The 21,373-nt window shown below is 48.6% G+C and overlaps 3 protein-coding genes across 4 annotated transcripts; all 3 read left to right on the top strand.

Moving 5' to 3' along the window:
- Positions 1–3,198: 3,198 nt before the first annotated feature.
- Positions 3,199–8,077, top strand: LOC135271545 (arrestin-C-like). Its single transcript, XM_064368973.1, has 11 exons — positions 3,199–3,253; positions 3,541–3,740; positions 3,892–3,951; positions 4,143–4,210; positions 4,872–5,007; positions 5,195–5,279; positions 5,545–5,617; positions 6,022–6,159; positions 7,478–7,561; positions 7,842–7,865; positions 8,017–8,077. Exons 1-11 carry the CDS (start codon positions 3,199–3,201, stop codon positions 8,075–8,077), a joined length of 984 nt encoding a protein of 327 aa, XP_064225043.1.
- Positions 8,078–9,389: 1,312 nt separating this feature from the next.
- LOC135271537 (ras-related protein Rab-41-like) lies at positions 9,390–11,949 on the top strand. Of its 2 annotated transcripts, none has more exons than XM_064368942.1 (8): positions 9,390–9,513; positions 9,708–9,763; positions 9,973–10,026; positions 10,446–10,551; positions 10,691–10,802; positions 11,129–11,222; positions 11,441–11,504; positions 11,781–11,949. In XM_064368942.1, exons 1-8 carry the CDS (start codon positions 9,390–9,392, stop codon positions 11,840–11,842), a joined length of 672 nt encoding a protein of 223 aa, XP_064225012.1. In that variant the 3' UTR covers positions 11,843–11,949. The 2 variants fall into 2 exon arrangements, with proteins under 2 accessions (XP_064225012.1, XP_064225011.1); XM_064368941.1 differs by having other exon boundaries at positions 9,705–9,763.
- Positions 11,950–15,349: 3,400 nt separating this feature from the next.
- Positions 15,350–21,368, top strand: LOC135271544 (arrestin-C-like). The gene is made up of 13 exons (XM_064368972.1): positions 15,350–15,404; positions 15,691–15,890; positions 16,042–16,101; positions 16,293–16,360; positions 17,022–17,157; positions 17,345–17,429; positions 17,695–17,767; positions 18,172–18,309; positions 19,627–19,710; positions 19,991–20,014; positions 20,166–20,218; positions 20,502–20,511; positions 20,997–21,368. Exons 1-13 carry the CDS (start codon positions 15,350–15,352, stop codon positions 21,085–21,087), a joined length of 1,077 nt encoding a protein of 358 aa, XP_064225042.1. The 3' UTR covers positions 21,088–21,368.
- Positions 21,369–21,373: the final 5 nt, after the last annotated feature.

The following is a 21,373-nucleotide window of genomic DNA, read 5'->3' as shown; positions in this document are numbered from 1 at the left end:
TTGTTGTTGTTTTTCACCTACACCGTCAATAAATGACTGGTCCTTTAACATAAGGCTCCTACTGTTTGTGCTTCCTCCACACTACACCTATATTTTCACAATGTAATCATCTCATGTTGGTGCCCCGGCAGAACCAATCCATGTGTCTCAATTGAGAACCAATTTACAGAGGGAGGGTTTCTGCGTCTTACGCCCCCGGAACCTGGATGGGACTCTGTACCATGGTTTCCGTTTCTCTTAGATGAATTGTTTTTGACCTGTTCACCATAGGGATAGTCTTGGACCTCAGCATTCAGCCGAGTGAGCCAATGTGCCTTTATGGATGTAACCAAGCTACCATTTTCTTTCTCTGGTGGCCAGTGGGATTGGGTAGGGATCAGCAAACAGGAGCGTAGAACGGGATTTCCCAGGAAGCATAGAGACAGCTCCATTAATTCTACCTCCAGCTCTGCTGTCAAGGGATGTTGCCACCTAACAATAGCACTGAGGCTCTAGAAGAGGTATCTCAGTGGAGCTGGGGTCGGATATATAGGAAGAACCAGGACTTCCTCATATAGTACAGCACTACTATTTAGAACAGTGTTTCCTATATTTGAAGACTGACTTATTAACTTTGTTGATTTAGAAATCCAGATATCCAGACTCCACCTCAGACCAACAGAATCATTGTCCAGTGGAAGGGCGTATGCATATATATTTAAGCTCCCCAGGATTCTTTCAAGGCAGATTTTGGCTCTTCATCACAGGGGTTCATCACCCTATAACACACTAGAAATCTTTTTTTCTTTATATTCTGAGCCACACTCTCACTGTGTCACCCACACTGGAGGGCAGTGGTACGATCTCGGCTCACTGCAACCTCAGCCTCATGGGCTCAAATGGTCCTCCTGCCTCAGCCTCCCGAGTACCTGGGATTACAGGCACGTGACACCACGCCCGTCTCACTTTTGTATTTTTAGTAGACACAGTGTTTGACCATGTGGGCCAGGCTGGTCTCAAAACTACTGGCCTCAAGTGATCCGCCCGCCTCGGCCTCCCAGAGTGCTGGGATCACAGGCGCAAACCACAGTGTCTGGCCTCCAAAGGAATACCTTAGACATCAACTCCTCACGACTGTCCTGTGAGTTAAGTTGTGCACCTATGACCCTGGAGTTTGGAGTTACACGGGCTTGGATTGAAATCCTGAGCCATTGCTTGACAGCACTCAGCTCCCTTTTCGTACCTGTAAAGTGGAGATAACAACATGTGAGAGGGTTAGTTTGAGGTCTAAATAGAATTTATAGAACTACTAGAGCGGTCCTATTCTTGACAGGTGTAATAACTGAGACCCGGAGAACTCAAGGGGTTTGTGCAAGTCCTAGTCAAGTCCACGTGTTCTGACCCTAAGTATTATTGTTTCTCTCTTTCATGATAAAATATTTCAGGCATAGAGAATTATGTCAGGAATATTCTGTAAAAATTACCAAGCTTTAATAAGAATGACAGAAACAAACGAAAGCCTCCTGCGTGCCCTTCCCTGATCCAGTTTACCTTCCTCCCTCCCTAGTTACTTCTCCTCCTGCTCTCCTCCGTCCACAGATAACCACTATCCTGAATTTGGTGTTTAGTATTCTCTCAATGGCTCCATTCTTGTACTCCATATTTAAGTGTGTATGATGAACTTTGATATCATCCTATCTGCTTTCAAACCTTTTTCTTTTGTTTTGTTTTCTTTTTTGAAATGAAGTCTCATGCTGTCGCCCAGGCTGGAGTGCAGTGGCACGATGTGGGCTCACTGCAACCTCCGCCTATGGGCTTCAAGCAATTCTCCTGCCTCAGCCTCCCGAGTAGCTGGGATTACAGGCACCCGCCACCACACCCAGCTAATTTTTGTATTTTCAGTAGAGACCGGGTTTCACCATCATGGCCAGGCTGGTCTTGAACTCCTGACCTCTGATCCACCCACCCTGGCTCCCAAAGTGCTGGGATTACAGGCATGAGCCACTGTGCCTGGCCGCTTTGAAACTTTATATAAACAGTAACATAGTGTACCTATCATTCTGCAGCTACATTTGTTTGTTCAGTAGCTTCCCCCTTTTCTTTTCCAGACAGTCTTGCTCTGTCACCCAGGCTGGAGTGCAATGGTGCAATCTCAGCTACTGCAACCTCTGCCTCCCAGGTTCAAGCAATTATCCTGCCTCAGCCTCCCAAGTAGCTGGAATTACAGGTGCACACCACCATGCCTGGCTAATTTTTGTGTTTTAGTGGAGACAGGTTTTCGCCATGTTGGTCAGGCTCGTCTTGATCTCCAGTCCTCAAGCGATCTGCTGCCTAGGCATCCCAAAGTGCTGGGATTACAGGCGTCAGCTACCACACCGGGCCTGGTTCAATAGTTTTTGAGATTTAAGCATGTTGACACGGGTCTTAGTCTGTTTCTGATGCTACAGCAAAATACGTGAGACTAGGTAATTTAAAAGAACAGAAATTTATTTTCTCACGATTCTGAAAGGTAGGAAGTCCAACATCAAGGCCCCAGCAGGTGCAGTTGTGTGATGAGGGCTGCTCTCTGCTTCCAAGATGGTGCATTATTGCTGCATCCTCCGGAGCGGGGGAGCATTGTGACCTCACGTGGCAGAAGGTGGAAGGGCAAACGGTGTCCTATCTAAGGGCCTTCATCCAGTTCATGAAGGGATTCATGAACAAAGAAGGCCCATGATCTAATCATTTCTTGATGGCCATCGTGATACCATCTCCTGAATTACAGAGAGGACACATACAAGCCATGGCATTCCATCAAGTTCCAGTTCATGTGTTTTAACTTTGGTTTAGTAGCCCATGTTGTAAATATGCCACAAATGTTTTACTCATTCTCCTGCTGATAGATATTTAGATTATCTCCAGGTTTATGTTCTGACAAACATTGATGCAGTGGCCATCGTCATAGGTATCTCTTTGTAAACATGAACAAAAGCTCCTTTAAAGTCAAATTATTAGGTCATACACTACGAGCAGGTTTAATTCTACTGGATAATCCCAAATAGATTTTCAAATTAGTTGCATTAATACTCCCACGAGCAGTATGTAACAACTCTTCTGTTCCACATCTTCATCAACACGTAGTGTTGTCAGACGTAGAACTTTTCGACAATCTGATGGGTGTGAAATCTTACCTGGTTGTGCATTTAATTTGCATTTATCTGATTACTAATGAGACTAAACATGTTTTCCTGTGTCATTGAGCATGCCTTCACCTTCTTTGTACGCTATGACACTGGTCCATCATTCTTGTTGATGTGTGATGTGCTTACATATTTTGGATGTTAACCTCCTGTGTACTATATGTGTTGCAAAGATTTTTCTCCCAGTCTTTCCTATTTTACTTGTTTATAAAGACACTGAATATAAATCTTACTGCAGTCAAATGTGTTAATAGCGGGTTTTTTTTTTGCCGCCACGGTCTTTCGATCATGTGACATCACCTCTCTGCGTCTTCTTCACCCAGTTAAGATTCCCCTTCCCACTCAGGCCTGACAGGCCACTCTCTTCCTCCTTCGCCTGCAGTGTTTGTCATGTTGACATGTGCCTTTCGCTATGGCCGTGATGACTTGGATGTGATTGGTCTGACATTCCGGAAAGATCTGTATGTGCAGACCCTGCAAGTGGTCCCAGCTGAATCCACCAGCCCTCAGGGGGCCCTCACGGTCCTACAGGAGCGACTGCTGCACAAGCTAGGGGCCAATGCCTACCCCTTTACCCTGCAGGTACTGACCCCAAGCCCTGGGCAGGCAAGGTTTCCAGGGAAGATTAAGAGAGAGAGCTCAAGAAGGGCAACAAGGGAGAGGGGTCCCTAGTTTTCTTGTATCGGTTTGAATTCTTTTCTACTCCTTTCCTGACCTCTTTTTTGTCCCCTAGATGGTGACCAACCTGCCCTGTTCTGTGACACTGCAGCCAGGTCCTGAAGATGCAGGCAAGGTGCGGATGGAGGACTGGGTTCTAAGAAAGAGGGATAGATGGTAGTTCCAGGTAGAGGAACAGTGGGACAAACAGTCAAGACTGGAGAGAAATGGACAGCTAAGGAAGGAGGTCAGGCATTTTCTTATAGGCCCATGGGGAAGGGAGGACAGCACTGGAAATGAGCTCTCTTTGCCCCTGTCCCTTTACAGCCCTGTGGGATTGACTTTGAGGTGAAGAGTTTCTGTGCTGAAAACCCGGAGGAGACAGTCTCCAAGAGGTATTCTCTGGTTCTCCCCCAAAGTCCTTGCATCCAGCCTGTCCCAGGAAACAGATCCTGCTCTGGTGACAGAAATGGCCCAAGTTTCAACCTCCACAGCATCGTCGCCACCAGTGACGCCCGTTTCTGAGGCCCCTCAGACTTCTCCTCTTTGCTCTAGGGCAAGGGTCAGCAAACTTTTGTGTACGGTCCAAAAAATAACTATTTGGGTTGTGTGGGCCGTGTAGTCTCTGTTGCAACTACCCAACTCTGCTGTTGCAGTGCAAACGCAGCCGTAGGTAGTACAGAAAAGAATGAGTGTGGCTGTGTGTCCGACAGAACTTTGTTTATGGACACTGAAATTTGAATTTCGTGTAATATCCACATGTCGTAAAATACTATTGCTCCTTGATTTATTTCAACCATTTATAAATGTAATATAACCATTATCAGTTCGTGGACCATAGGAAAACAGGCGACAGGCCAGATTTGGCCAGTGGGCCGTAGCTTACCAACCTTTGGTCTACATACTTACATTAAGGGTCTAGAGGAGTTCTCTGACGGGGGGGCCTTCCTCTATTCCCATTCTTAAGCAAGGGTTGGGCTGTGGGGGTGGCATGGGAGAGGTCTGCGGGTCTCCCCGCAGGAGGATGCTTTAGCTGATGCGTTGGTCTCTGCTCAGAGACTATGTGCGACTGGTTGTCCGGAAAGTACAGTTTGCGCCACCGGAGGCAGGACCTGGCCCCTCAGCCCAGACCGTCCGCCGCTTCCTTCTGTCAGCTCAGCCCCTACAACTCCAGGCCTGGATGGACAGGGAGGTTTGTGACCCGCACTTCCGGCCTCCTACCCCAGCGCCCCCTCTGATGCCCATTCTTCACTGATATCCTACTTGGGCAGGCAGAGATGGGAGCCAGGGTGGCAAGAGTGCTAAGGAAACAGGGTTTATAGGTCTCCATCTGTGCATTCTTCCTCCAGCCTGGACATGGGTCCCTCCTCCTGCTTTAGGTTCACTACCACGGAGAACCCATCTCTGTCAATGTTTCTATCAACAACTCCACCAACAAGGTCATCAAAAAAATCAGGATTTCCGGTGAGTTTCTCTTCCCATCCCTCCGCACCTGGTCCCAAAGCCACAGGTCTTTTTCCACAATTGTGCCTCACTTACCTGTCTGCATTCATGTAGGCTTTCCCTCTATCACACACTTGTCAAAATGCACATCTCGTTTTGTCACTGACCGCGTCTTACTGCGTGACGTATAGTGTACCTGTGTATAAGGTCACCTCTGAGGACAGTAAGCTGGGGTCTCAAAAATGACTGGTTGATTATAATCACGTGCTTTTCCCGGCTTGTTCAGTCGACCAGGTCACTGATGTGGTCCTGTATTCACTAGACAAGTACTCCAAGACTGTGTTCATTCAGGAATTCACGTGAGCTGGCACTGGGGCTGGGGTCAAAGAGCTAAAGGGTCGGGTGTTGGGAAGAGGTCCGGTAGGCGGGTGAGAAGGTGGGAAGAACAAAAGGGAGGGGAAGTTCCAAAGAATGGGGAAGTTCAAGATGAAGGCTATAGTAGAGAATGGGAGGGATTCCCAAGACAACGGGATGGAGGGGACAAAACTTACCCCCAGGAGTCCCATCACAATGCTGAGCGAGGGCAGAAGCGTAAGGATTTCCCACCAGAATGCATTTCTCCCAGTCTTCACAGTTAAACATGTTACCTCTCTGGGATACTCCAGTAGGTTCTCATACAATCTTGTACAAGATACTCTTGGGAGTAAAAGTGTACTTCATAGGCAAACCCAGTCTAAATCCTTCACTTGTTCGTCTTTCAAAGGGAGACTATACCTGCTAATTCCAACTTCTCCAGGAGCTTTGCAGTAACCCCAATCCTGGCTGCCAGCTGCCAGAAACGGGGCCTGGCACTGGATGGGAAACTCAAGCATGAGGATACCAACCTGGCCTGTAGCACGATGTAAGCTCAAATGTAACTCTCAGCCTCCATTTCCTACCCCTCGATCATTCCACACGCTGCATATACAGCTCTGAGGTTTCATCTTCGGTGAAGCCTACCTGTTTTTAAACTGTCTCTAGGGCAGTGTTCACAGACCCCTCCAGGCCCGCGGGCCAGCAGCAAGCTCAGTAATGCCCATGGGACCAACGGCAGGCTTAGGTCAGAGGCGGAAAGAAAGGAAAACACGGAGAGGAAGACAATCCTTACGTTGTATAAGATTTCACAGTGCACCGAGGTCCTAACATATGTACTATGTCATCTTTGTGAGAATCCCACCAACGTAGCCTGGATAGAATCCCACCAAAGTAGCCTGTTCTTACTCCCTTTTACACTTAAGGACCCTGAGGCTCAGACAGAAGAAGGAACTGGTTTAAGGTGGCATGGCTGATAAGAGGTAGAGGCAGACAGGATTTTATCACATGTCCTCCGGCTCTGAATATTGTGATCTCTAGAGAATCCACTCTCTAGAAAAGACGAAAATGCGGTAGAAGCCTAGGAGATGAGAAATGGAGAAAAAGGAGGACAACGAAGGAAAAGGATGCAACAGAAATTAATAGAATCCTAGGAAGTCATTCACTTGGTCCCGTCCCTCGGAGGCCATAGCCTTAGGTGTGTCTCCCAGCAAAAATCACCTGCCAGCATCTTATAAGTGTAATGCCTCCATCTCTCCCCACGGCTTATCAATCAAGCAGCTATAGACTGCTATCGCTGGGAATCTCCTTAGAAATCATCCAAGCAGCGTTATTTTATATGTAAGAGATCAGCAGCACAGAGCAATGACGAGATTTTTCCCAAGCTCCCTGGAGCAGGTAGAATGAGCTAGATCTTAAAACATGTGAAGGATCTGGTTACCAACAGACAAAACACAGGAGCATTCTATACTGGGAACACAGCATGGGCAAAGGCTAGAAGATGGGAATCCACATGGCATGTTCTGATCACGGAGAGAAGATGGGTCTGCTTAGGTTGCATTCAGCAGTTAGGGCAGAAAAGGTTAGAGAGGCTAGATAGGGCAAGATTGTTAGGGTCTTGAAAGTCAGGCAGAGTAGTTGTTCTATTCAAAAGGTAGGCTCCTGAGCAGAGGGTGACGTGGTAAAACTGAATGTTGGGGAGAGAATTGTGGTCTCCATGGGTAGGAGAGCTTAGAGCCTGGGAGATCTTCTGGGAGAAGACTAAATGTTATAGGGTGTGGTGATGGGAATGCGTGAGAAGAAACTGGGGACTGAACGAATTCTCCTAATGCCCCTACACACCCCCAAACGAATACTACAAACTCCAGTATTAGACCGGGAATGGACAAAGAGTGGCTGGGGATCCTGGTGTCCTACAAAGTCAGAGTCAACCTGATGGTGTCCTGTGGCGGGTAAGTGAGGGTTCTGGGTCTGTCTGGGCAGGGGCTAAGGAGTCAAGGGCTTTTCGCCTCTCTTTTTCTCCCAGTTAGATGGACCCAATCACACCATTCCTCACCCCTTCTCACAGACCAGGTTCCCAAACCTGTGAGCTCAGCGAACAAGTCACTTTCCCTTCCAGAAACCCATTCTGTGGCTGGCTCATTAGGGCTTATGATCCCTCATTCCCTATTAAAACTATGTTGCCCCTTCTCTATTTGCTGCTAGTAATTTTGGGTGTCATTCTACCCACAGCATCCTAGGAGACCTGACGGCCAGGTAAGAGACTGTGGGGTGGGGGGACATGGGCAAGAAGAGGAGGACAAGGGAGGGTCTGAGGGCATCCAAAGACTGGAAACCTAAGGGAGGGAGGTTCAGGGGTTGGGCTTGTAGAGAGATGAGATGTCACTCCACATTGGGATCCTTGCAGTGATGTTGGTGTGGAGCTACCCTTGGTCCTGATCCACCCGAAGCCATCTCATGGTGAGTGATCAGGAGGAACTCACAGGAAGGGTTTTCCTGAGGGCTGAGGTCCAAGGCGTTCTGATCTCATGAATTGGAGACGCGCAGTTTGGCTGTGGATGGAACAGCAATAGGCAGGCTGGGTGTCTAGGTTTTCGGGGGAAGTGTGTGTGTCCTGTGTGCTGGGGAGGAAGGCTTGGAAAGGGAGGGAAAAGGGTAAACATACTTCTTCAGGGAACCGAAGAACCCCTAATCAGCATCAGCTCCATCTTTTTTTTTCCTTCCCCCTCCATGCTTGCTGCAGAGGCCGCTAGGTAAATGGAATAGGAGACTGGGAAGCCCCATTCCCCTCTTCCCATTGCCACTCTCCACGCTATGACGATGGAAATGTGAAAATGCTTTTCCAGGGTGCTTTAAATACAGGTCCAGTGTAAACATACGGCTTAGCTTCGTGTCACAGTTCGGTGCTTTTCATATGCCCTCTGTTCCCTTTCTGCATACCCCACCTTCCTGCCCCTTTCGTCTTTCATTCTTTGATACCTTCCCACTTCCCACTCCTCATCCTTATTTCCCTTCCAGTGCTCCTGGGGAACTCTTGTGCTGGGAAATTTGGGAGGGAACGAAAGGAAACAAGCCAGAGTGGGTGATGGAGGATGGGGGGGCATCAAGACGGGGCCAAGGAGCCCAGCTGGGAAGCAGGGAGGGCATCACTTTTCTGGGATAAGGAAAAAACAGTGGACACGGAGGACACCCAGAAAGGGGTTCCTAATCCTCTGTTCTCTTTTGCTGCTTCTGCAAGCTCTGAGGACATAGTCATCGAGGAGTTCACGCGGAAAGGCGAGGAGGAGAGCCAGAAGGCTGTGGAGGCGGAGGGAGACGAGGAGAGCTGAGCACCTTGCTCTGGTGCCCGTCTGTGTGGGAGCCCCCACTGTAACACTCTAATAAATCGGCTTGTTCAGATGTGCGTGGTGATCTCTTGCCTATTTCCTCCAACTGGAGGGTGATGGAACTACTGAGAATGGCCTTCCCTTCCCCCTCCCCTTCACTGTGATTACATTACACTTAGCCCGTGTTTTCCCTACGCTGACCCCCATTTCTCTCTGACACCGTCAGTGGCCATCCCTGTCTCCACCCCATGACCCCACTGGAACGGTCATAGGATCGCTCTGAACACGAGGAGCAGCGCGAGCTGCCAGGAGGGGGGGGCCGAGGGGGCGTGGCCACGCCCAGGCGTCCGTGCCAAGCCAATGGCCGTGAGCCGACGTCGGTAGAGCGCCGAGTGACGTCAGGCGGCACAGGCTGCGCGCCGGAGGCCATTTTGGCTGCCACCTACCTGACGGGATGTCTGCCTTCGGTCACCGCGAGGCCTGGATGGAGGCCGGAGACCTTGGCCTCAGGGCTGCCAAAGGACCGCAATACCAGACTCTGTGCAAAGCTAAACTCGTATTCCTGGGAGAGCCGAGCGGTGCGGGTCTGGGTTGGGCTTTGGGGACAGGAAGGTGTGAATGGTATTAAATGGGGTGGGGCTTTCTCCGGGGAATCGAGTTCCTCCTCGTTGGGAAACGTTGGAGTGGGAGGAGGAGGGAGGGCTCATAGAAACTTTGAGGGGAGAAAGGGCACCCAAGGCGACGATTGGCCTGCTTATCCCCCTCACAGTAGGGAAGACATCCATCATCACCCGCTTCATGTACGACAGCTTCGGCGGCACCTTCCAGGTAAGCCCGCCGCCGAGCCCTATGGTACATTTTAGCCCGTCTTCTTGGCGGACTCACCTGGAGGTTCTCCTCCTCAAGGTTATGTATTGTACGGTTGGGAAGTGGAGCCAGGACATTTTCCTAAACGGTCCTTCTCCACTTCGGATTCTCAGACTGCCTCATGTTGGGAATAGAGGGAATGCTGGAGAGTACCTGACTTTCTTTTGCAGGCAACTGTTGGAATTGACTTCTTGTCTAAGACCATGTACTTGGAGGACGGAATAGTGAGTGTTTACTCTCATACCCCTAACCCTACAGCAGCCCCTTCAGCCTATTCCTCACAGTAGGGTAGCACCATCAAAAAAAAAAACGGAAGCCTCTTCAAATTACCAAGCCCTGTGAGGTTTCTTCTTCTGTCTGCCTTCATCTAATCTCCAATTGTACCATCCGTAAAGTCCAAGAGACCTTGAATCCTTAAATCTGCTGTGCTATGGGGTCTTCCTGAATCAAATCAGTATATTAAAATTGGTTGCACCTGTCCTAGGACTATAGGCCACTTGGTTTCAGGCCACAGCAGCCACTTCTCAGGGACCCAGTCTCCCTGACTTTTTATATTCTGCCTTTACTAGGTTTGATCTTTTTACAAAGGCTAGTTTCTTTTCTACATTTCCCCACCTTCTTCCTAAACATTTGTTTTATGCAGGTTCAGCTGCAGCTATGGGACACAGCTGGCCAGGAGTGCTTTCACAGCCTGATTCCTAGCTACATTTGTGGTTCAACTATTGCAGTGGTTGTCTATGACGTCACAAGTGGGTGTTGTGCAATGTTTTATTTGAAGAGAGGATTATAAAGGAAGTGACAGGGAGACCGATACAATTAGCAGAGAGGAATGGTTCCCTCCAAATCTCTACTAAATGTTTCAACACTCTGCCACATGTTCCCTTGCAGACATCAATTCTTTTAAGGAGACAGATAAGTGGGTAGAACATGTTCGAGCAGAAAGAGGTGACGATGTTGTCATCATGTTGGTGGGTAACAAGATTGATTTGAATGATAAAAGGTACAGTATAACTACAACTTCTTCTGGCATACCTAAAATTCAGTCTCTATGGGGAGGGTCGACCGTGCTCTGTTTACTTGGGGAGGAGTTACCCTGGCTCCCTGTGCCCCCCCAGCAGCCGTGCAGGAGGGGAAGGACGAGGACACGTCCCATTAGGGCACGAGGATATGTGGGGGGTAGAGGAGAGAGTCCCCACGCTGTAATCAGAAGGATCATAGGTTTAAGGCTTCTAGGGTTCCTTGCCATAAGTAAGCATCATTACACCTCAGAAGACTGTATCCCTGTCCACTAACTCTGGTCCTTTTCATCACTTCTAATTTGTGCAGACAAGTCACTGCAGAAGAGGGTGAAGAAAAATCCAGAAACCTCAATGTGATGTTTATTGAGACCAGTGCCAAAACCAGTTACAACGTGGACAAGGTAATCGTTGTTTCTTTGTATGATACTTTAATTACACTCTGTGTGTAGCTACCACCCCTGTTTACTCTTTGGGATACCTTTGGCTTGTCCTTTGTGGGGTGGAGGGCAAGGTTCGTCTCCCATCATGTAGCCCAAAGGCCCTGAATTATCCCAGCCTCTGAACCTGACCTTGTTTTCTTCCTTTCTTTTTTGGTCACCTTTCACACGCACACTCACAGCTGTTCCGGTGTGTGGCTTCTGCCCTTCCTTCCGCAAGTACTTCACCTCCACCTAAAGAGAGGCGTATCCTTTTTCCTACGTTTGCTGGGGTAGGGAGTATACGCGTAGGGAAGGTAAGTTTCCTTTGTTGAGGTGATGCCTGGGTGGTACTTAAGGGTTTCCTGGGTGGTAGTTAAGGTTTGGACTAACTTTAGCCCAAAGTAGTTCCTTGGTTTGCCTTTAGGTGAGGGGGATTGTAAGATCAGAATTCCTCTTCTACATCTCCTAGAAGCTGACCCTGGGTGTTGAGATTTGACTCCAGTCACCTCACTGTATTAGCTTCCTTACCACACGCTTCAGCAGTTGAAATCCAAGTGGAGTCCTTCGAGGAGTCAGGCAACAGAAACTACTGTTCCCAGTGACAGCTTAGGCTTTCTCTGCCTCATTTCCTGGGTTTCTTGCATCTGGGCTTGCCACACCAGTTCTCCCCCACCTCGTTTTATGATACATGGCCGCTTACTCTCTTCCAATTCCTAGCCTCGGGGTAAAAACGGAACCCCTGACAGTGCTATCATATTTTACTGACTGCATCTCACAGCTACTGGGCAGAAGCTTCTTGCGGCGCCTGGGAGTTCTACCTTACCTTCTCAGATGGGTAAAAGACATCTATAGAGAATACAGTTCTACAGCAGCTGACATACTTCGAAGGCAGATGCAATTCAATCTCCAGTTTGTTGTTGTTTTTCACCTACACCGTCAATAAATGACTGGTCCTTTAACATAAGGCTCCTACTGTTTGTGCTTCCTCCACACTACACCTATATTTTCACAATGTAATCATCTCATGTTGGTGCCCCGGCAGAACCAATCCATGTGTCTCAATTGAGAACCAATTTACAGAGGGAGGGTTTCTGCGTCTTACGCCCCCGGAACCTGGATGGGACTCTGTACCATGGTTTCCGTTTCTCTTAGATGAGTTGTTTTTGACCTGTTCACCATAGGGATAGTCTTGGACCTCAGCATTCAGCCGAGTGAGCCAATGTGCCTTTATGGATGTAACCAAGCTACCATTTTCTTTCTCTGGTGGCCAGTGGGATTGGGTAGGGATCAGCAAACAGGAGCGTAGAACGGGATTTCCCAGGAAGCATAGAGACAGCTCCATTAATTCTACCTCCAGCTCTGCTGTCAAGGGATGTTGCCACCTAACAATAGCACTGAGGCTCTAGAAGAGGTATCTCAGTGGAGCTGGGGTCGGATATATAGGAAGAACCAGGACTTCCTCATATAGTACAGCACTACTATTTAGAACAGTGTTTCCTATATTTGAAGACTGACTTATTAACTTTGTTGATTTAGAAATCCAGATATCCAGACTCCACCTCAGACCAACAGAATCATTGTCCAGTGGAAGGGCGTATGCATATATATTTAAGCTCCCCAGGATTCTTTCAAGGCAGATTTTGGCTCTTCATCACAGGGGTTCATCACCCTATAACACACTAGAAATCTTTTTTTCTTTATATTCTGAGCCACACTCTCACTGTGTCACCCACACTGGAGGGCAGTGGTACGATCTCGGCTCACTGCAACCTCAGCCTCATGGGCTCAAATGGTCCTCCTGCCTCAGCCTCCCGAGTACCTGGGATTACAGGCACGTGACACCACGCCCGTCTCACTTTTGTATTTTTAGTAGACACAGTGTTTGACCATGTGGGCCAGGCTGGTCTCAAAACTACTGGCCTCAAGTGATCCGCCCGCCTCGGCCTCCCAGAGTGCTGGGATCACAGGCGCAAACCACAGTGTCTGGCCTCCAAAGGAATACCTTAGACATCAACTCCTCACGACTGTCCTGTGAGTTAAGTTGTGCACCTATGACCCTGGAGTTTGGAGTTACACGGGCTTGGATTGAAATCCTGAGCCATTGCTTGACAGCACTCAGCTCCCTTTTCGTACCTGTAAAGTGGAGATAACAACATGTGAGAGGGTTAGTTTGAGGTCTAAATAGAATTTATAGAACTACTAGAGCGGTCCTATTCTTGACAGGTGTAATAACTGAGACCCGGAGAACTCAAGGGGTTTGTGCAAGTCCTAGTCAAGTCCACGTGTTCTGACCCTAAGTATTATTGTTTCTCTCTTTCATGATAAAATATTTCAGGCATAGAGAATTATGTCAGGAATATTCTGTAAAAATTACCAAGCTTTAATAAGAATGACAGAAACAAACGAAAGCCTCCTGCGTGCCCTTCCCTGATCCAGTTTACCTTCCTCCCTCCCTAGTTACTTCTCCTCCTGCTCTCCTCCGTCCACAGATAACCACTATCCTGAATTTGGTGTTTAGTATTCTCTCAATGGCTCCATTCTTGTACTCCATATTTAAGTGTGTATGATGAACTTTGATATCATCCTATCTGCTTTCAAACCTTTTTCTTTTGTTTTGTTTTCTTTTTTGAAATGAAGTCTCATGCTGTCGCCCAGGCTGGAGTGCAGTGGCACGATGTGGGCTCACTGCAACCTCCGCCTATGGGCTTCAAGCAATTCTCCTGCCTCAGCCTCCCGAGTAGCTGGGATTACAGGCACCCGCCACCACACCCAGCTAATTTTTGTATTTTCAGTAGAGACCGGGTTTCACCATCATGGCCAGGCTGGTCTTGAACTCCTGACCTCTGATCCACCCACCCTGGCTCCCAAAGTGCTGGGATTACAGGCATGAGCCACTGTGCCTGGCCGCTTTGAAACTTTATATAAACAGTAACATAGTGTACCTATCATTCTGCAGCTACATTTGTTTGTTCAGTAGCTTCCCCCTTTTCTTTTCCAGACAGTCTTGCTCTGTCACCCAGGCTGGAGTGCAATGGTGCAATCTCAGCTACTGCAACCTCTGCCTCCCAGGTTCAAGCAATTATCCTGCCTCAGCCTCCCAAGTAGCTGGAATTACAGGTGCACACCACCATGCCTGGCTAATTTTTGTGTTTTAGTGGAGACAGGTTTTCGCCATGTTGGTCAGGCTCGTCTTGATCTCCAGTCCTCAAGCGATCTGCTGCCTAGGCATCCCAAAGTGCTGGGATTACAGGCGTCAGCTACCACACCGGGCCTGGTTCAATAGTTTTTGAGATTTAAGCATGTTGACACGGGTCTTAGTCTGTTTCTGATGCTACAGCAAAATACGTGAGACTAGGTAATTTAAAAGAACAGAAATTTATTTTCTCACGATTCTGAAAGGTAGGAAGTCCAACATCAAGGCCCCAGCAGGTGCAGTTGTGTGATGAGGGCTGCTCTCTGCTTCCAAGATGGTGCATTATTGCTGCATCCTCCGGAGCGGGGGAGCATTGTGACCTCACGTGGCAGAAGGTGGAAGGGCAAACGGTGTCCTATCTAAGGGCCTTCATCCAGTTCATGAAGGGATTCATGAACAAAGAAGGCCCATGATCTAATCATTTCTTGATGGCCATCGTGATACCATCTCCTGAATTACAGAGAGGACACATACAAGCCGTAGCATTCCATCAAGTTCCAGTTCATGTGTTTTAACTTTGGTTTAGTAGCCCATGTTGTAAATATGCCACAAATGTTTTACTCATTCTCCTGCTGATAGATATTTAGATTATCTCCAGGTTTATGTTCTGACAAACATTGATGCAGTGGCCATCGTCATAGGTATCTCTTTGTAAACATGAACAAAAGCTCCTTTAAAGTCAAATTATTAGGTCATACACTACGAGCAGGTTTAATTCTACTGGATAATCCCAAATAGATTTTCAAATTAGTTGCATTAATACTCCCACGAGCAGTATGTAACAACTCTTCTGTTCCACATCTTCATCAACACGTAGTGTTGTCAGACGTAGAACTTTTTGACAATCTGATGGGTGTGAAATCTTACCTGGTTGTGCATTTAATTTGCATTTATCTGATTACTAATGAGACTAAACATGTTTTCCTGTGTCATTGAGCATGCCTTCACCTTCTTTGTACGCTATGACACTGGTCCATCATTCTTGTTGATGTGTGATGTGCTTACATATTTTGGATGTTAACCTCCTGTGTACTATATGTGTTGCAAAGATTTTTCTCCCAGTCTTTCCTATTTTACTTGTTTATAAAGACACTGAATATAAATCTTACTGCAGTCAAATGTGTTAATAGCGGGTTTTTTTTTGCCGCCACGGTCTTTCGATCATGTGACATCACCTCTCTGCGTCTTCTTCACCCAGTTAAGATTCCCCTTCCCACTCAGGCCTGACAGGCCACTCTCTTCCTCCTTCGCCTGCAGTGTTTGTCATGTTGACATGTGCCTTTCGCTATGGCCGTGATGACTTGGATGTGATTGGTCTGACATTCCGGAAAGATCTGTATGTGCAGACCCTGCAAGTGGTCCCAGCTGAATCCACCAGCCCTCAGGGGGCCCTCACGGTCCTACAGGAGCGACTGCTGCACAAGCTAGGGGCCAATGCCTACCCCTTTACCCTGCAGGTACTGACCCCAAGCCCTGGGCAGGCAAGGTTTCCAGGGAAGATTAAGAGAGAGAGCTCAAGAAGGGCAACAAGGGAGAGGGGTCCCTAGTTTTCTTGTATCGGTTTGAATTCTTTTCTACTCCTTTCCTGACCTCTTTTTTGTCCCCTAGATGGTGACCAACCTGCCCTGTTCTGTGACACTGCAGCCAGGTCCTGAAGATGCAGGCAAGGTGCGGATGGAGGACTGGGTTCTAAGAAAGAGGGATAGATGGTAGTTCCAGGTAGAGGAACAGTGGGACAAACAGTCAAGACTGGAGAGAAATGGACAGCTAAGGAAGGAGGTCAGGCATTTTCTTATAGGCCCATGGGGAAGGGAGGACAGCACTGGAAATGAGCTCTCTTTGCCCCTGTCCCTTTACAGCCCTGTGGGATTGACTTTGAGGTGAAGAGTTTCTGTGCTGAAAACCCGGAGGAGACAGTCTCCAAGAGGTATTCTCTGGTTCTCCCCCAAAGTCCTTGCATCCAGCCTGTCCCAGGAAACAGATCCTGCTCTGGTGACAGAAATGGCCCAAGTTTCAACCTCCACAGCATCGTCGCCACCAGTGACGCCCGTTTCTGAGGCCCCTCAGACTTCTCCTCTTTGCTCTAGGGCAAGGGTCAGCAAACTTTTGTGTACGGTCCAAAAAATAACTATTTGGGTTGTGTGGGCCGTGTAGTCTCTGTTGCAACTACCCAACTCTGCTGTTGCAGTGCAAACGCAGCCGTAGGTAGTACAGAAAAGAATGAGTGTGGCTGTGTGTCCGACAGAACTTTGTTTATGGACACTGAAATTTGAATTTCGTGTAATATCCACATGTCGTAAAATACTATTGCTCCTTGATTTATTTCAACCATTTATAAATGTAATATAACCATTATCAGTTCGTGGACCATAGGAAAACAGGCGACAGGCCAGATTTGGCCAGTGGGCCGTAGCTTACCAACCTTTGGTCTACATACTTACATTAAGGGTCTAGAGGAGTTCTCTGACGGGGGGGCCTTCCTCTATTCCCATTCTTAAGCAAGGGTTGGGCTGTGGGGGTGGCATGGGAGAGGTCTGCGGGTCTCCCCGCAGGAGGATGCTTTAGCTGATGCGTTGGTCTCTGCTCAGAGACTATGTGCGACTGGTTGTCCGGAAAGTACAGTTTGCGCCACCGGAGGCAGGACCTGGCCCCTCAGCCCAGACCGTCCGCCGCTTCCTTCTGTCAGCTCAGCCCCTACAACTCCAGGCCTGGATGGACAGGGAGGTTTGTGACCCGCACTTCCGGCCTCCTACCCCAGCGCCCCCTCTGATGCCCATTCTTCACTGATATCCTACTTGGGCAGGCAGAGATGGGAGCCAGGGTGGCAAGAGTGCTAAGGAAACAGGGTTTATAGGTCTCCATCTGTGCATTCTTCCTCCAGCCTGGACATGGGTCCCTCCTCCTGCTTTAGGTTCACTACCACGGAGAACCCATCTCTGTCAATGTTTCTATCAACAACTCCACCAACAAGGTCATCAAAAAAATCAGGATTTCCGGTGAGTTTCTCTTCCCATCCCTCCGCACCTGGTCCCAAAGCCACAGGTCTTTTTCCACAATTGTGCCTCACTTACCTGTCTGCATTCATGTAGGCTTTCCCTCTATCACACACTTGTCAAAATGCACATCTCGTTTTGTCACTGACCGCGTCTTACTGCGTGACGTATAGTGTACCTGTGTATAAGGTCACCTCTGAGGACAGTAAGCTGGGGTCTCAAAAATGACTGGTTGATTATAATCACGTGCTTTTCCCGGCTTGTTCAGTCGACCAGGTCACTGATGTGGTCCTGTATTCACTAGACAAGTACTCCAAGACTGTGTTCATTCAGGAATTCACGTGAGCTGGCACTGGGGCTGGGGTCAAAGAGCTAAAGGGTCGGGTGTTGGGAAGAGGTCCGGTAGGCGGGTGAGAAGGTGGGAAGAACAAAAGGGAGGGGAAGTTCCAAAGAATGGGGAAGTTCAAGATGAAGGCTATAGTAGAGAATGGGAGGGATTCCCAAGACAACGGGATGGAGGGGACAAAACTTACCCCCAGGAGTCCCATCACAATGCTGAGCGAGGGCAGAAGCGTAAGGATTTCCCACCAGAATGCATTTCTCCCAGTCTTCACAGTTAAACATGTTACCTCTCTGGGATACTCCAGTAGGTTCTCATACAATCTTGTACAAGATACTCTTGGGAGTAAAAGTGTACTTCATAGGCAAACCCAGTCTAAATCCTTCACTTGTTCGTCTTTCAAAGGGAGACTATACCTGCTAATTCCAACTTCTCCAGGAGCTTTGCAGTAACCCCAATCCTGGCTGCCAGCTGCCAGAAACGGGGCCTGGCACTGGATGGGAAACTCAAGCATGAGGATACCAACCTGGCCTGTAGCACGATGTAAGCTCAAATGTAACTCTCAGCCTCCATTTCCTACCCCTCGATCATTCCACACGCTGCATATACAGCTCTGAGGTTTCATCTTCGGTGAAGCCTACCTGTTTTTAAACTGTCTCTAGGGCAGTGTTCACAGACCCCTCCAGGCCCGCGGGCCAGCAGCAAGCTCAGTAATGCCCATGGGACCAACGGCAGGCTTAGGTCAGAGGCGGAAAGAAAGGAAAACACGGAGAGGAAGACAATCCTTACGTTGTATAAGATTTCACAGTGCACCGAGGTCCTAACATATGTACTATGTCATCTTTGTGAGAATCCCACCAACGTAGCCTGGATAGAATCCCACCAAAGTAGCCTGTTCTTACTCCCTTTTACACTTAAGGACCCTGAGGCTCAGACAGAAGAAGGAACTGGTTTAAGGTGGCATGGCTGATAAGAGGTAGAGGCAGACAGGATTTTATCACATGTCCTCCGGCTCTGAATATTGTGATCTCTAGAGAATCCACTCTCTAGAAAAGACGAAAATGCGGTAGAAGCCTAGGAGATGAGAAATGGAGAAAAAGGAGGACAACGAAGGAAAAGGATGCAACAGAAATTAATAGAATCCTAGGAAGTCATTCACTTGGTCCCGTCCCTCGGAGGCCATAGCCTTAGGTGTGTCTCCCAGCAAAAATCACCTGCCAGCATCTTATAAGTGTAATGCCTCCATCTCTCCCCACGGCTTATCAATCAAGCAGCTATAGACTGCTATCGCTGGGAATCTCCTTAGAAATCATCCAAGCAGCGTTATTTTATATGTAAGAGATCAGCAGCACAGAGCAATGACGAGATTTTTCCCAAGCTCCCTGGAGCAGGTAGAATGAGCTAGATCTTAAAACATGTGAAGGATCTGGTTACCAACAGACAAAACACAGGAGCATTCTATACTGGGAACACAGCATGGGCAAAGGCTAGAAGATGGGAATCCACATGGCATGTTCTGATCACGGAGAGAAGATGGGTCTGCTTAGGTTGCATTCAGCAGTTAGGGCAGAAAAGGTTAGAGAGGCTAGATAGGGCAAGATTGTTAGGGTCTTGAAAGTCAGGCAGAGTAGTTGTTCTATTCAAAAGGTAGGCTCCTGAGCAGAGGGTGACGTGGTAAAACTGAATGTTGGGGAGAGAATTGTGGTCTGATGGGTAGGAGAGCTTAGAGCCTGGGAGATCTTCTGGGAGAAGACTAAATGTTATAGGGTGTGGTGATGGGAATGCGTGAGAAGAAACTGGGGACTGAACGAATTCTCCTAATGCCCCTACACACCCCCAAACGAATACTACAAACTCCAGTATTAGACCGGGAATGGACAAAGAGTGGCTGGGGATCCTGGTGTCCTACAAAGTCAGAGTCAACCTGATGGTGTCCTGTGGCGGGTAAGTGAGGGTTCTGGGTCTGTCTGGGCAGGGGCTAAGGAGTCAAGGGCTTTTCGCCTCTCTTTTTCTCCCAGTTAGATGGACCCAATCACACCATTCCTCACCCCTTCTCACAGACCAGGTTCCCAAACCTGTGAGCTCAGCGAACAAGTCACTTTCCCTTCCAGAAACCCATTCTGTGGCTGGCTCATTAGGGCTTATGATCCCTCATTCCCTATTAAAACTATGTTGCCCCTTCTCTATTTGCTGCTAGTAATTTTGGGTGTCATTCTACCCACAGCATCCTAGGAGACCTGACGGCCAGGTAAGAGACTGTGGGGTGGGGGGACATGGGCAAGAAGAGGAGGACAAGGGAGGGTCTGAGGGCATCCAAAGACTGGAAACCTAAGGGAGGGAGGTTCAGGGGTTGGGCTTGTAGAGAGATGAGATGTCACTCCACATTGGGATCCTTGCAGTGATGTTGGTGTGGAGCTACCCTTGGTCCTGATCCACCCGAAGCCATCTCATGGTGAGTGATCAGGAGGAACTCACAGGAAGGGTTTTCCTGAGGGCTGAGGTCCAAGGCGTTCTGATCTCATGAATTGGAGACGAGCAGTTTGGCTGTGGATGGAACAGCAATAGGCAGGCTGGGTGTCCAGGTTTTCGGGGGAAGTGTGTGTGTCCTGTGTGCTGGGGAGGAAGGCTTGGAAAGGGAGGGAAAAGGGTAAACATACTTCTTCAGGGAACCGAAGAACCCCTAATCAGCATCAGCTCCATCTTTTTTTTTCCTTCCCCCTCCATGCTTGCTGCAGAGGCCGCTAGGTAAATGGAATAGGAGACTGGGAAGCCCCATTCCCCTCTTCCCATTGCCACTCTCCACGCTATGACGATGGAAATGTGAAAATGCTTTTCCAGGGTGCTTTAAACACAGGTCCAGTGTAAACATACGGCTTAGCTTCGTGTCACAGTTCGGTGCTTTTCATATGCCCTCTGTTCCCTTTCTGCATACCCCACCTTCCTGCCCCTTTCGTCTTTCATTCTTTGATACCTTCCCACTTCCCACTCCTCATCCTTATTTCCCTTCCAGTGCTCCTGGGGAACTCTTGTGCTGGGAAATTTGGGAGGGAACGAAAGGAAACAAGCCAGAGTGGGTGATGGAGGATGGGGGGGCATCAAGACGGGGCCAAGGAGCCCAGCTGGGAAGCAGGGAGGGCATCACTTTTCTGGGATAAGGAAAAAACAGTGGACACGGAGGACACCCAGAAAGGGGTTCCTAATCCTCTGTTCTCTTTTGCTGCTTCTGCAAGCTCTGAGGACATAGTCATCGAGGAGTTCACGCGGAAAGGCGAGGAGGAGAGCCAGAAGGCTGTGGAGGCGGAGGGAGACGAGGAGAGCTGAGCACCTTGCTCTGGTGCCCGTCTGTGTGGGAGCCCCCACTGTAACACTCTAATAAATCGGCTTGTTCAGATGTGCGTGGTGATCTCTTGCCTATTTCCTCCAACTGGAGGGTGATGGAACTACTGAGAATGGCCTTCCCTTCCCCCTCCCCTTCACTGTGATTACATTACACTTAGCCCGTGTTTTCCCTACGCTGACCCCCATTTCTCTCTGACACCGTCAGTGGCCATCCCTGTCTCCACCCCATGACCCCACTGGAACGGTCATAGGATCGCTCTGAACACGA

Source organism: Aotus nancymaae, unplaced genomic scaffold, assembly GCF_030222135.1.
Source record: "Aotus nancymaae isolate 86718 unplaced genomic scaffold, 86718_ANA_hifiasm-v0.15.2.pri h1tg000081l, whole genome shotgun sequence".
Classification (NCBI taxonomy): Eukaryota; Metazoa; Chordata; class Mammalia; order Primates; family Aotidae; genus Aotus; species Aotus nancymaae.
This window is presented reverse-complemented; position numbering and strand designations above follow the sequence as displayed.

What these genes read in the sequence shown, in the direction of transcription:
- LOC135271545 (XM_064368973.1), top strand. Translation starts at nt 3,199, where the DNA reads ATGTTTTCCTGTGTCATTGAGCATGCCTTCACCTTCTTTGTACGCTAT. An exon ending in GAGGAGACAGTCTCCAAGAG is followed by an intron (nt 4,211 to 4,871) that starts GTATTCTCTGGT and finishes GTCTCTGCTCAG; the next exon opens with AGACTATGTGCGACTGGTTG. An exon ending in CTGATGGTGTCCTGTGGCGG is followed by an intron (nt 7,562 to 7,841) that starts GTAAGTGAGGGT and finishes TTCTACCCACAG; the next exon opens with CATCCTAGGAGACCTGACGG.
- LOC135271537 (XM_064368941.1), top strand. Translation starts at nt 9,390, where the DNA reads ATGTCTGCCTTCGGTCACCGCGAGGCCTGGATGGAGGCCGGAGACCTT. An exon ending in GGTTGTCTATGACGTCACAA is followed by an intron (nt 10,552 to 10,690) that starts GTGGGTGTTGTG and finishes GTTCCCTTGCAG; the next exon opens with ACATCAATTCTTTTAAGGAG. An exon ending in ATTGATTTGAATGATAAAAG is followed by an intron (nt 10,803 to 11,128) that starts GTACAGTATAAC and finishes TAATTTGTGCAG; the next exon opens with ACAAGTCACTGCAGAAGAGG.
- LOC135271544 (XM_064368972.1), top strand. Translation starts at nt 15,350, where the DNA reads ATGTTTTCCTGTGTCATTGAGCATGCCTTCACCTTCTTTGTACGCTAT. An exon ending in CAAAAAAATCAGGATTTCCG is followed by an intron (nt 17,430 to 17,694) that starts GTGAGTTTCTCT and finishes CGGCTTGTTCAG; the next exon opens with TCGACCAGGTCACTGATGTG. An exon ending in CTAGGAGACCTGACGGCCAG is followed by an intron (nt 20,015 to 20,165) that starts GTAAGAGACTGT and finishes GGATCCTTGCAG; the next exon opens with TGATGTTGGTGTGGAGCTAC.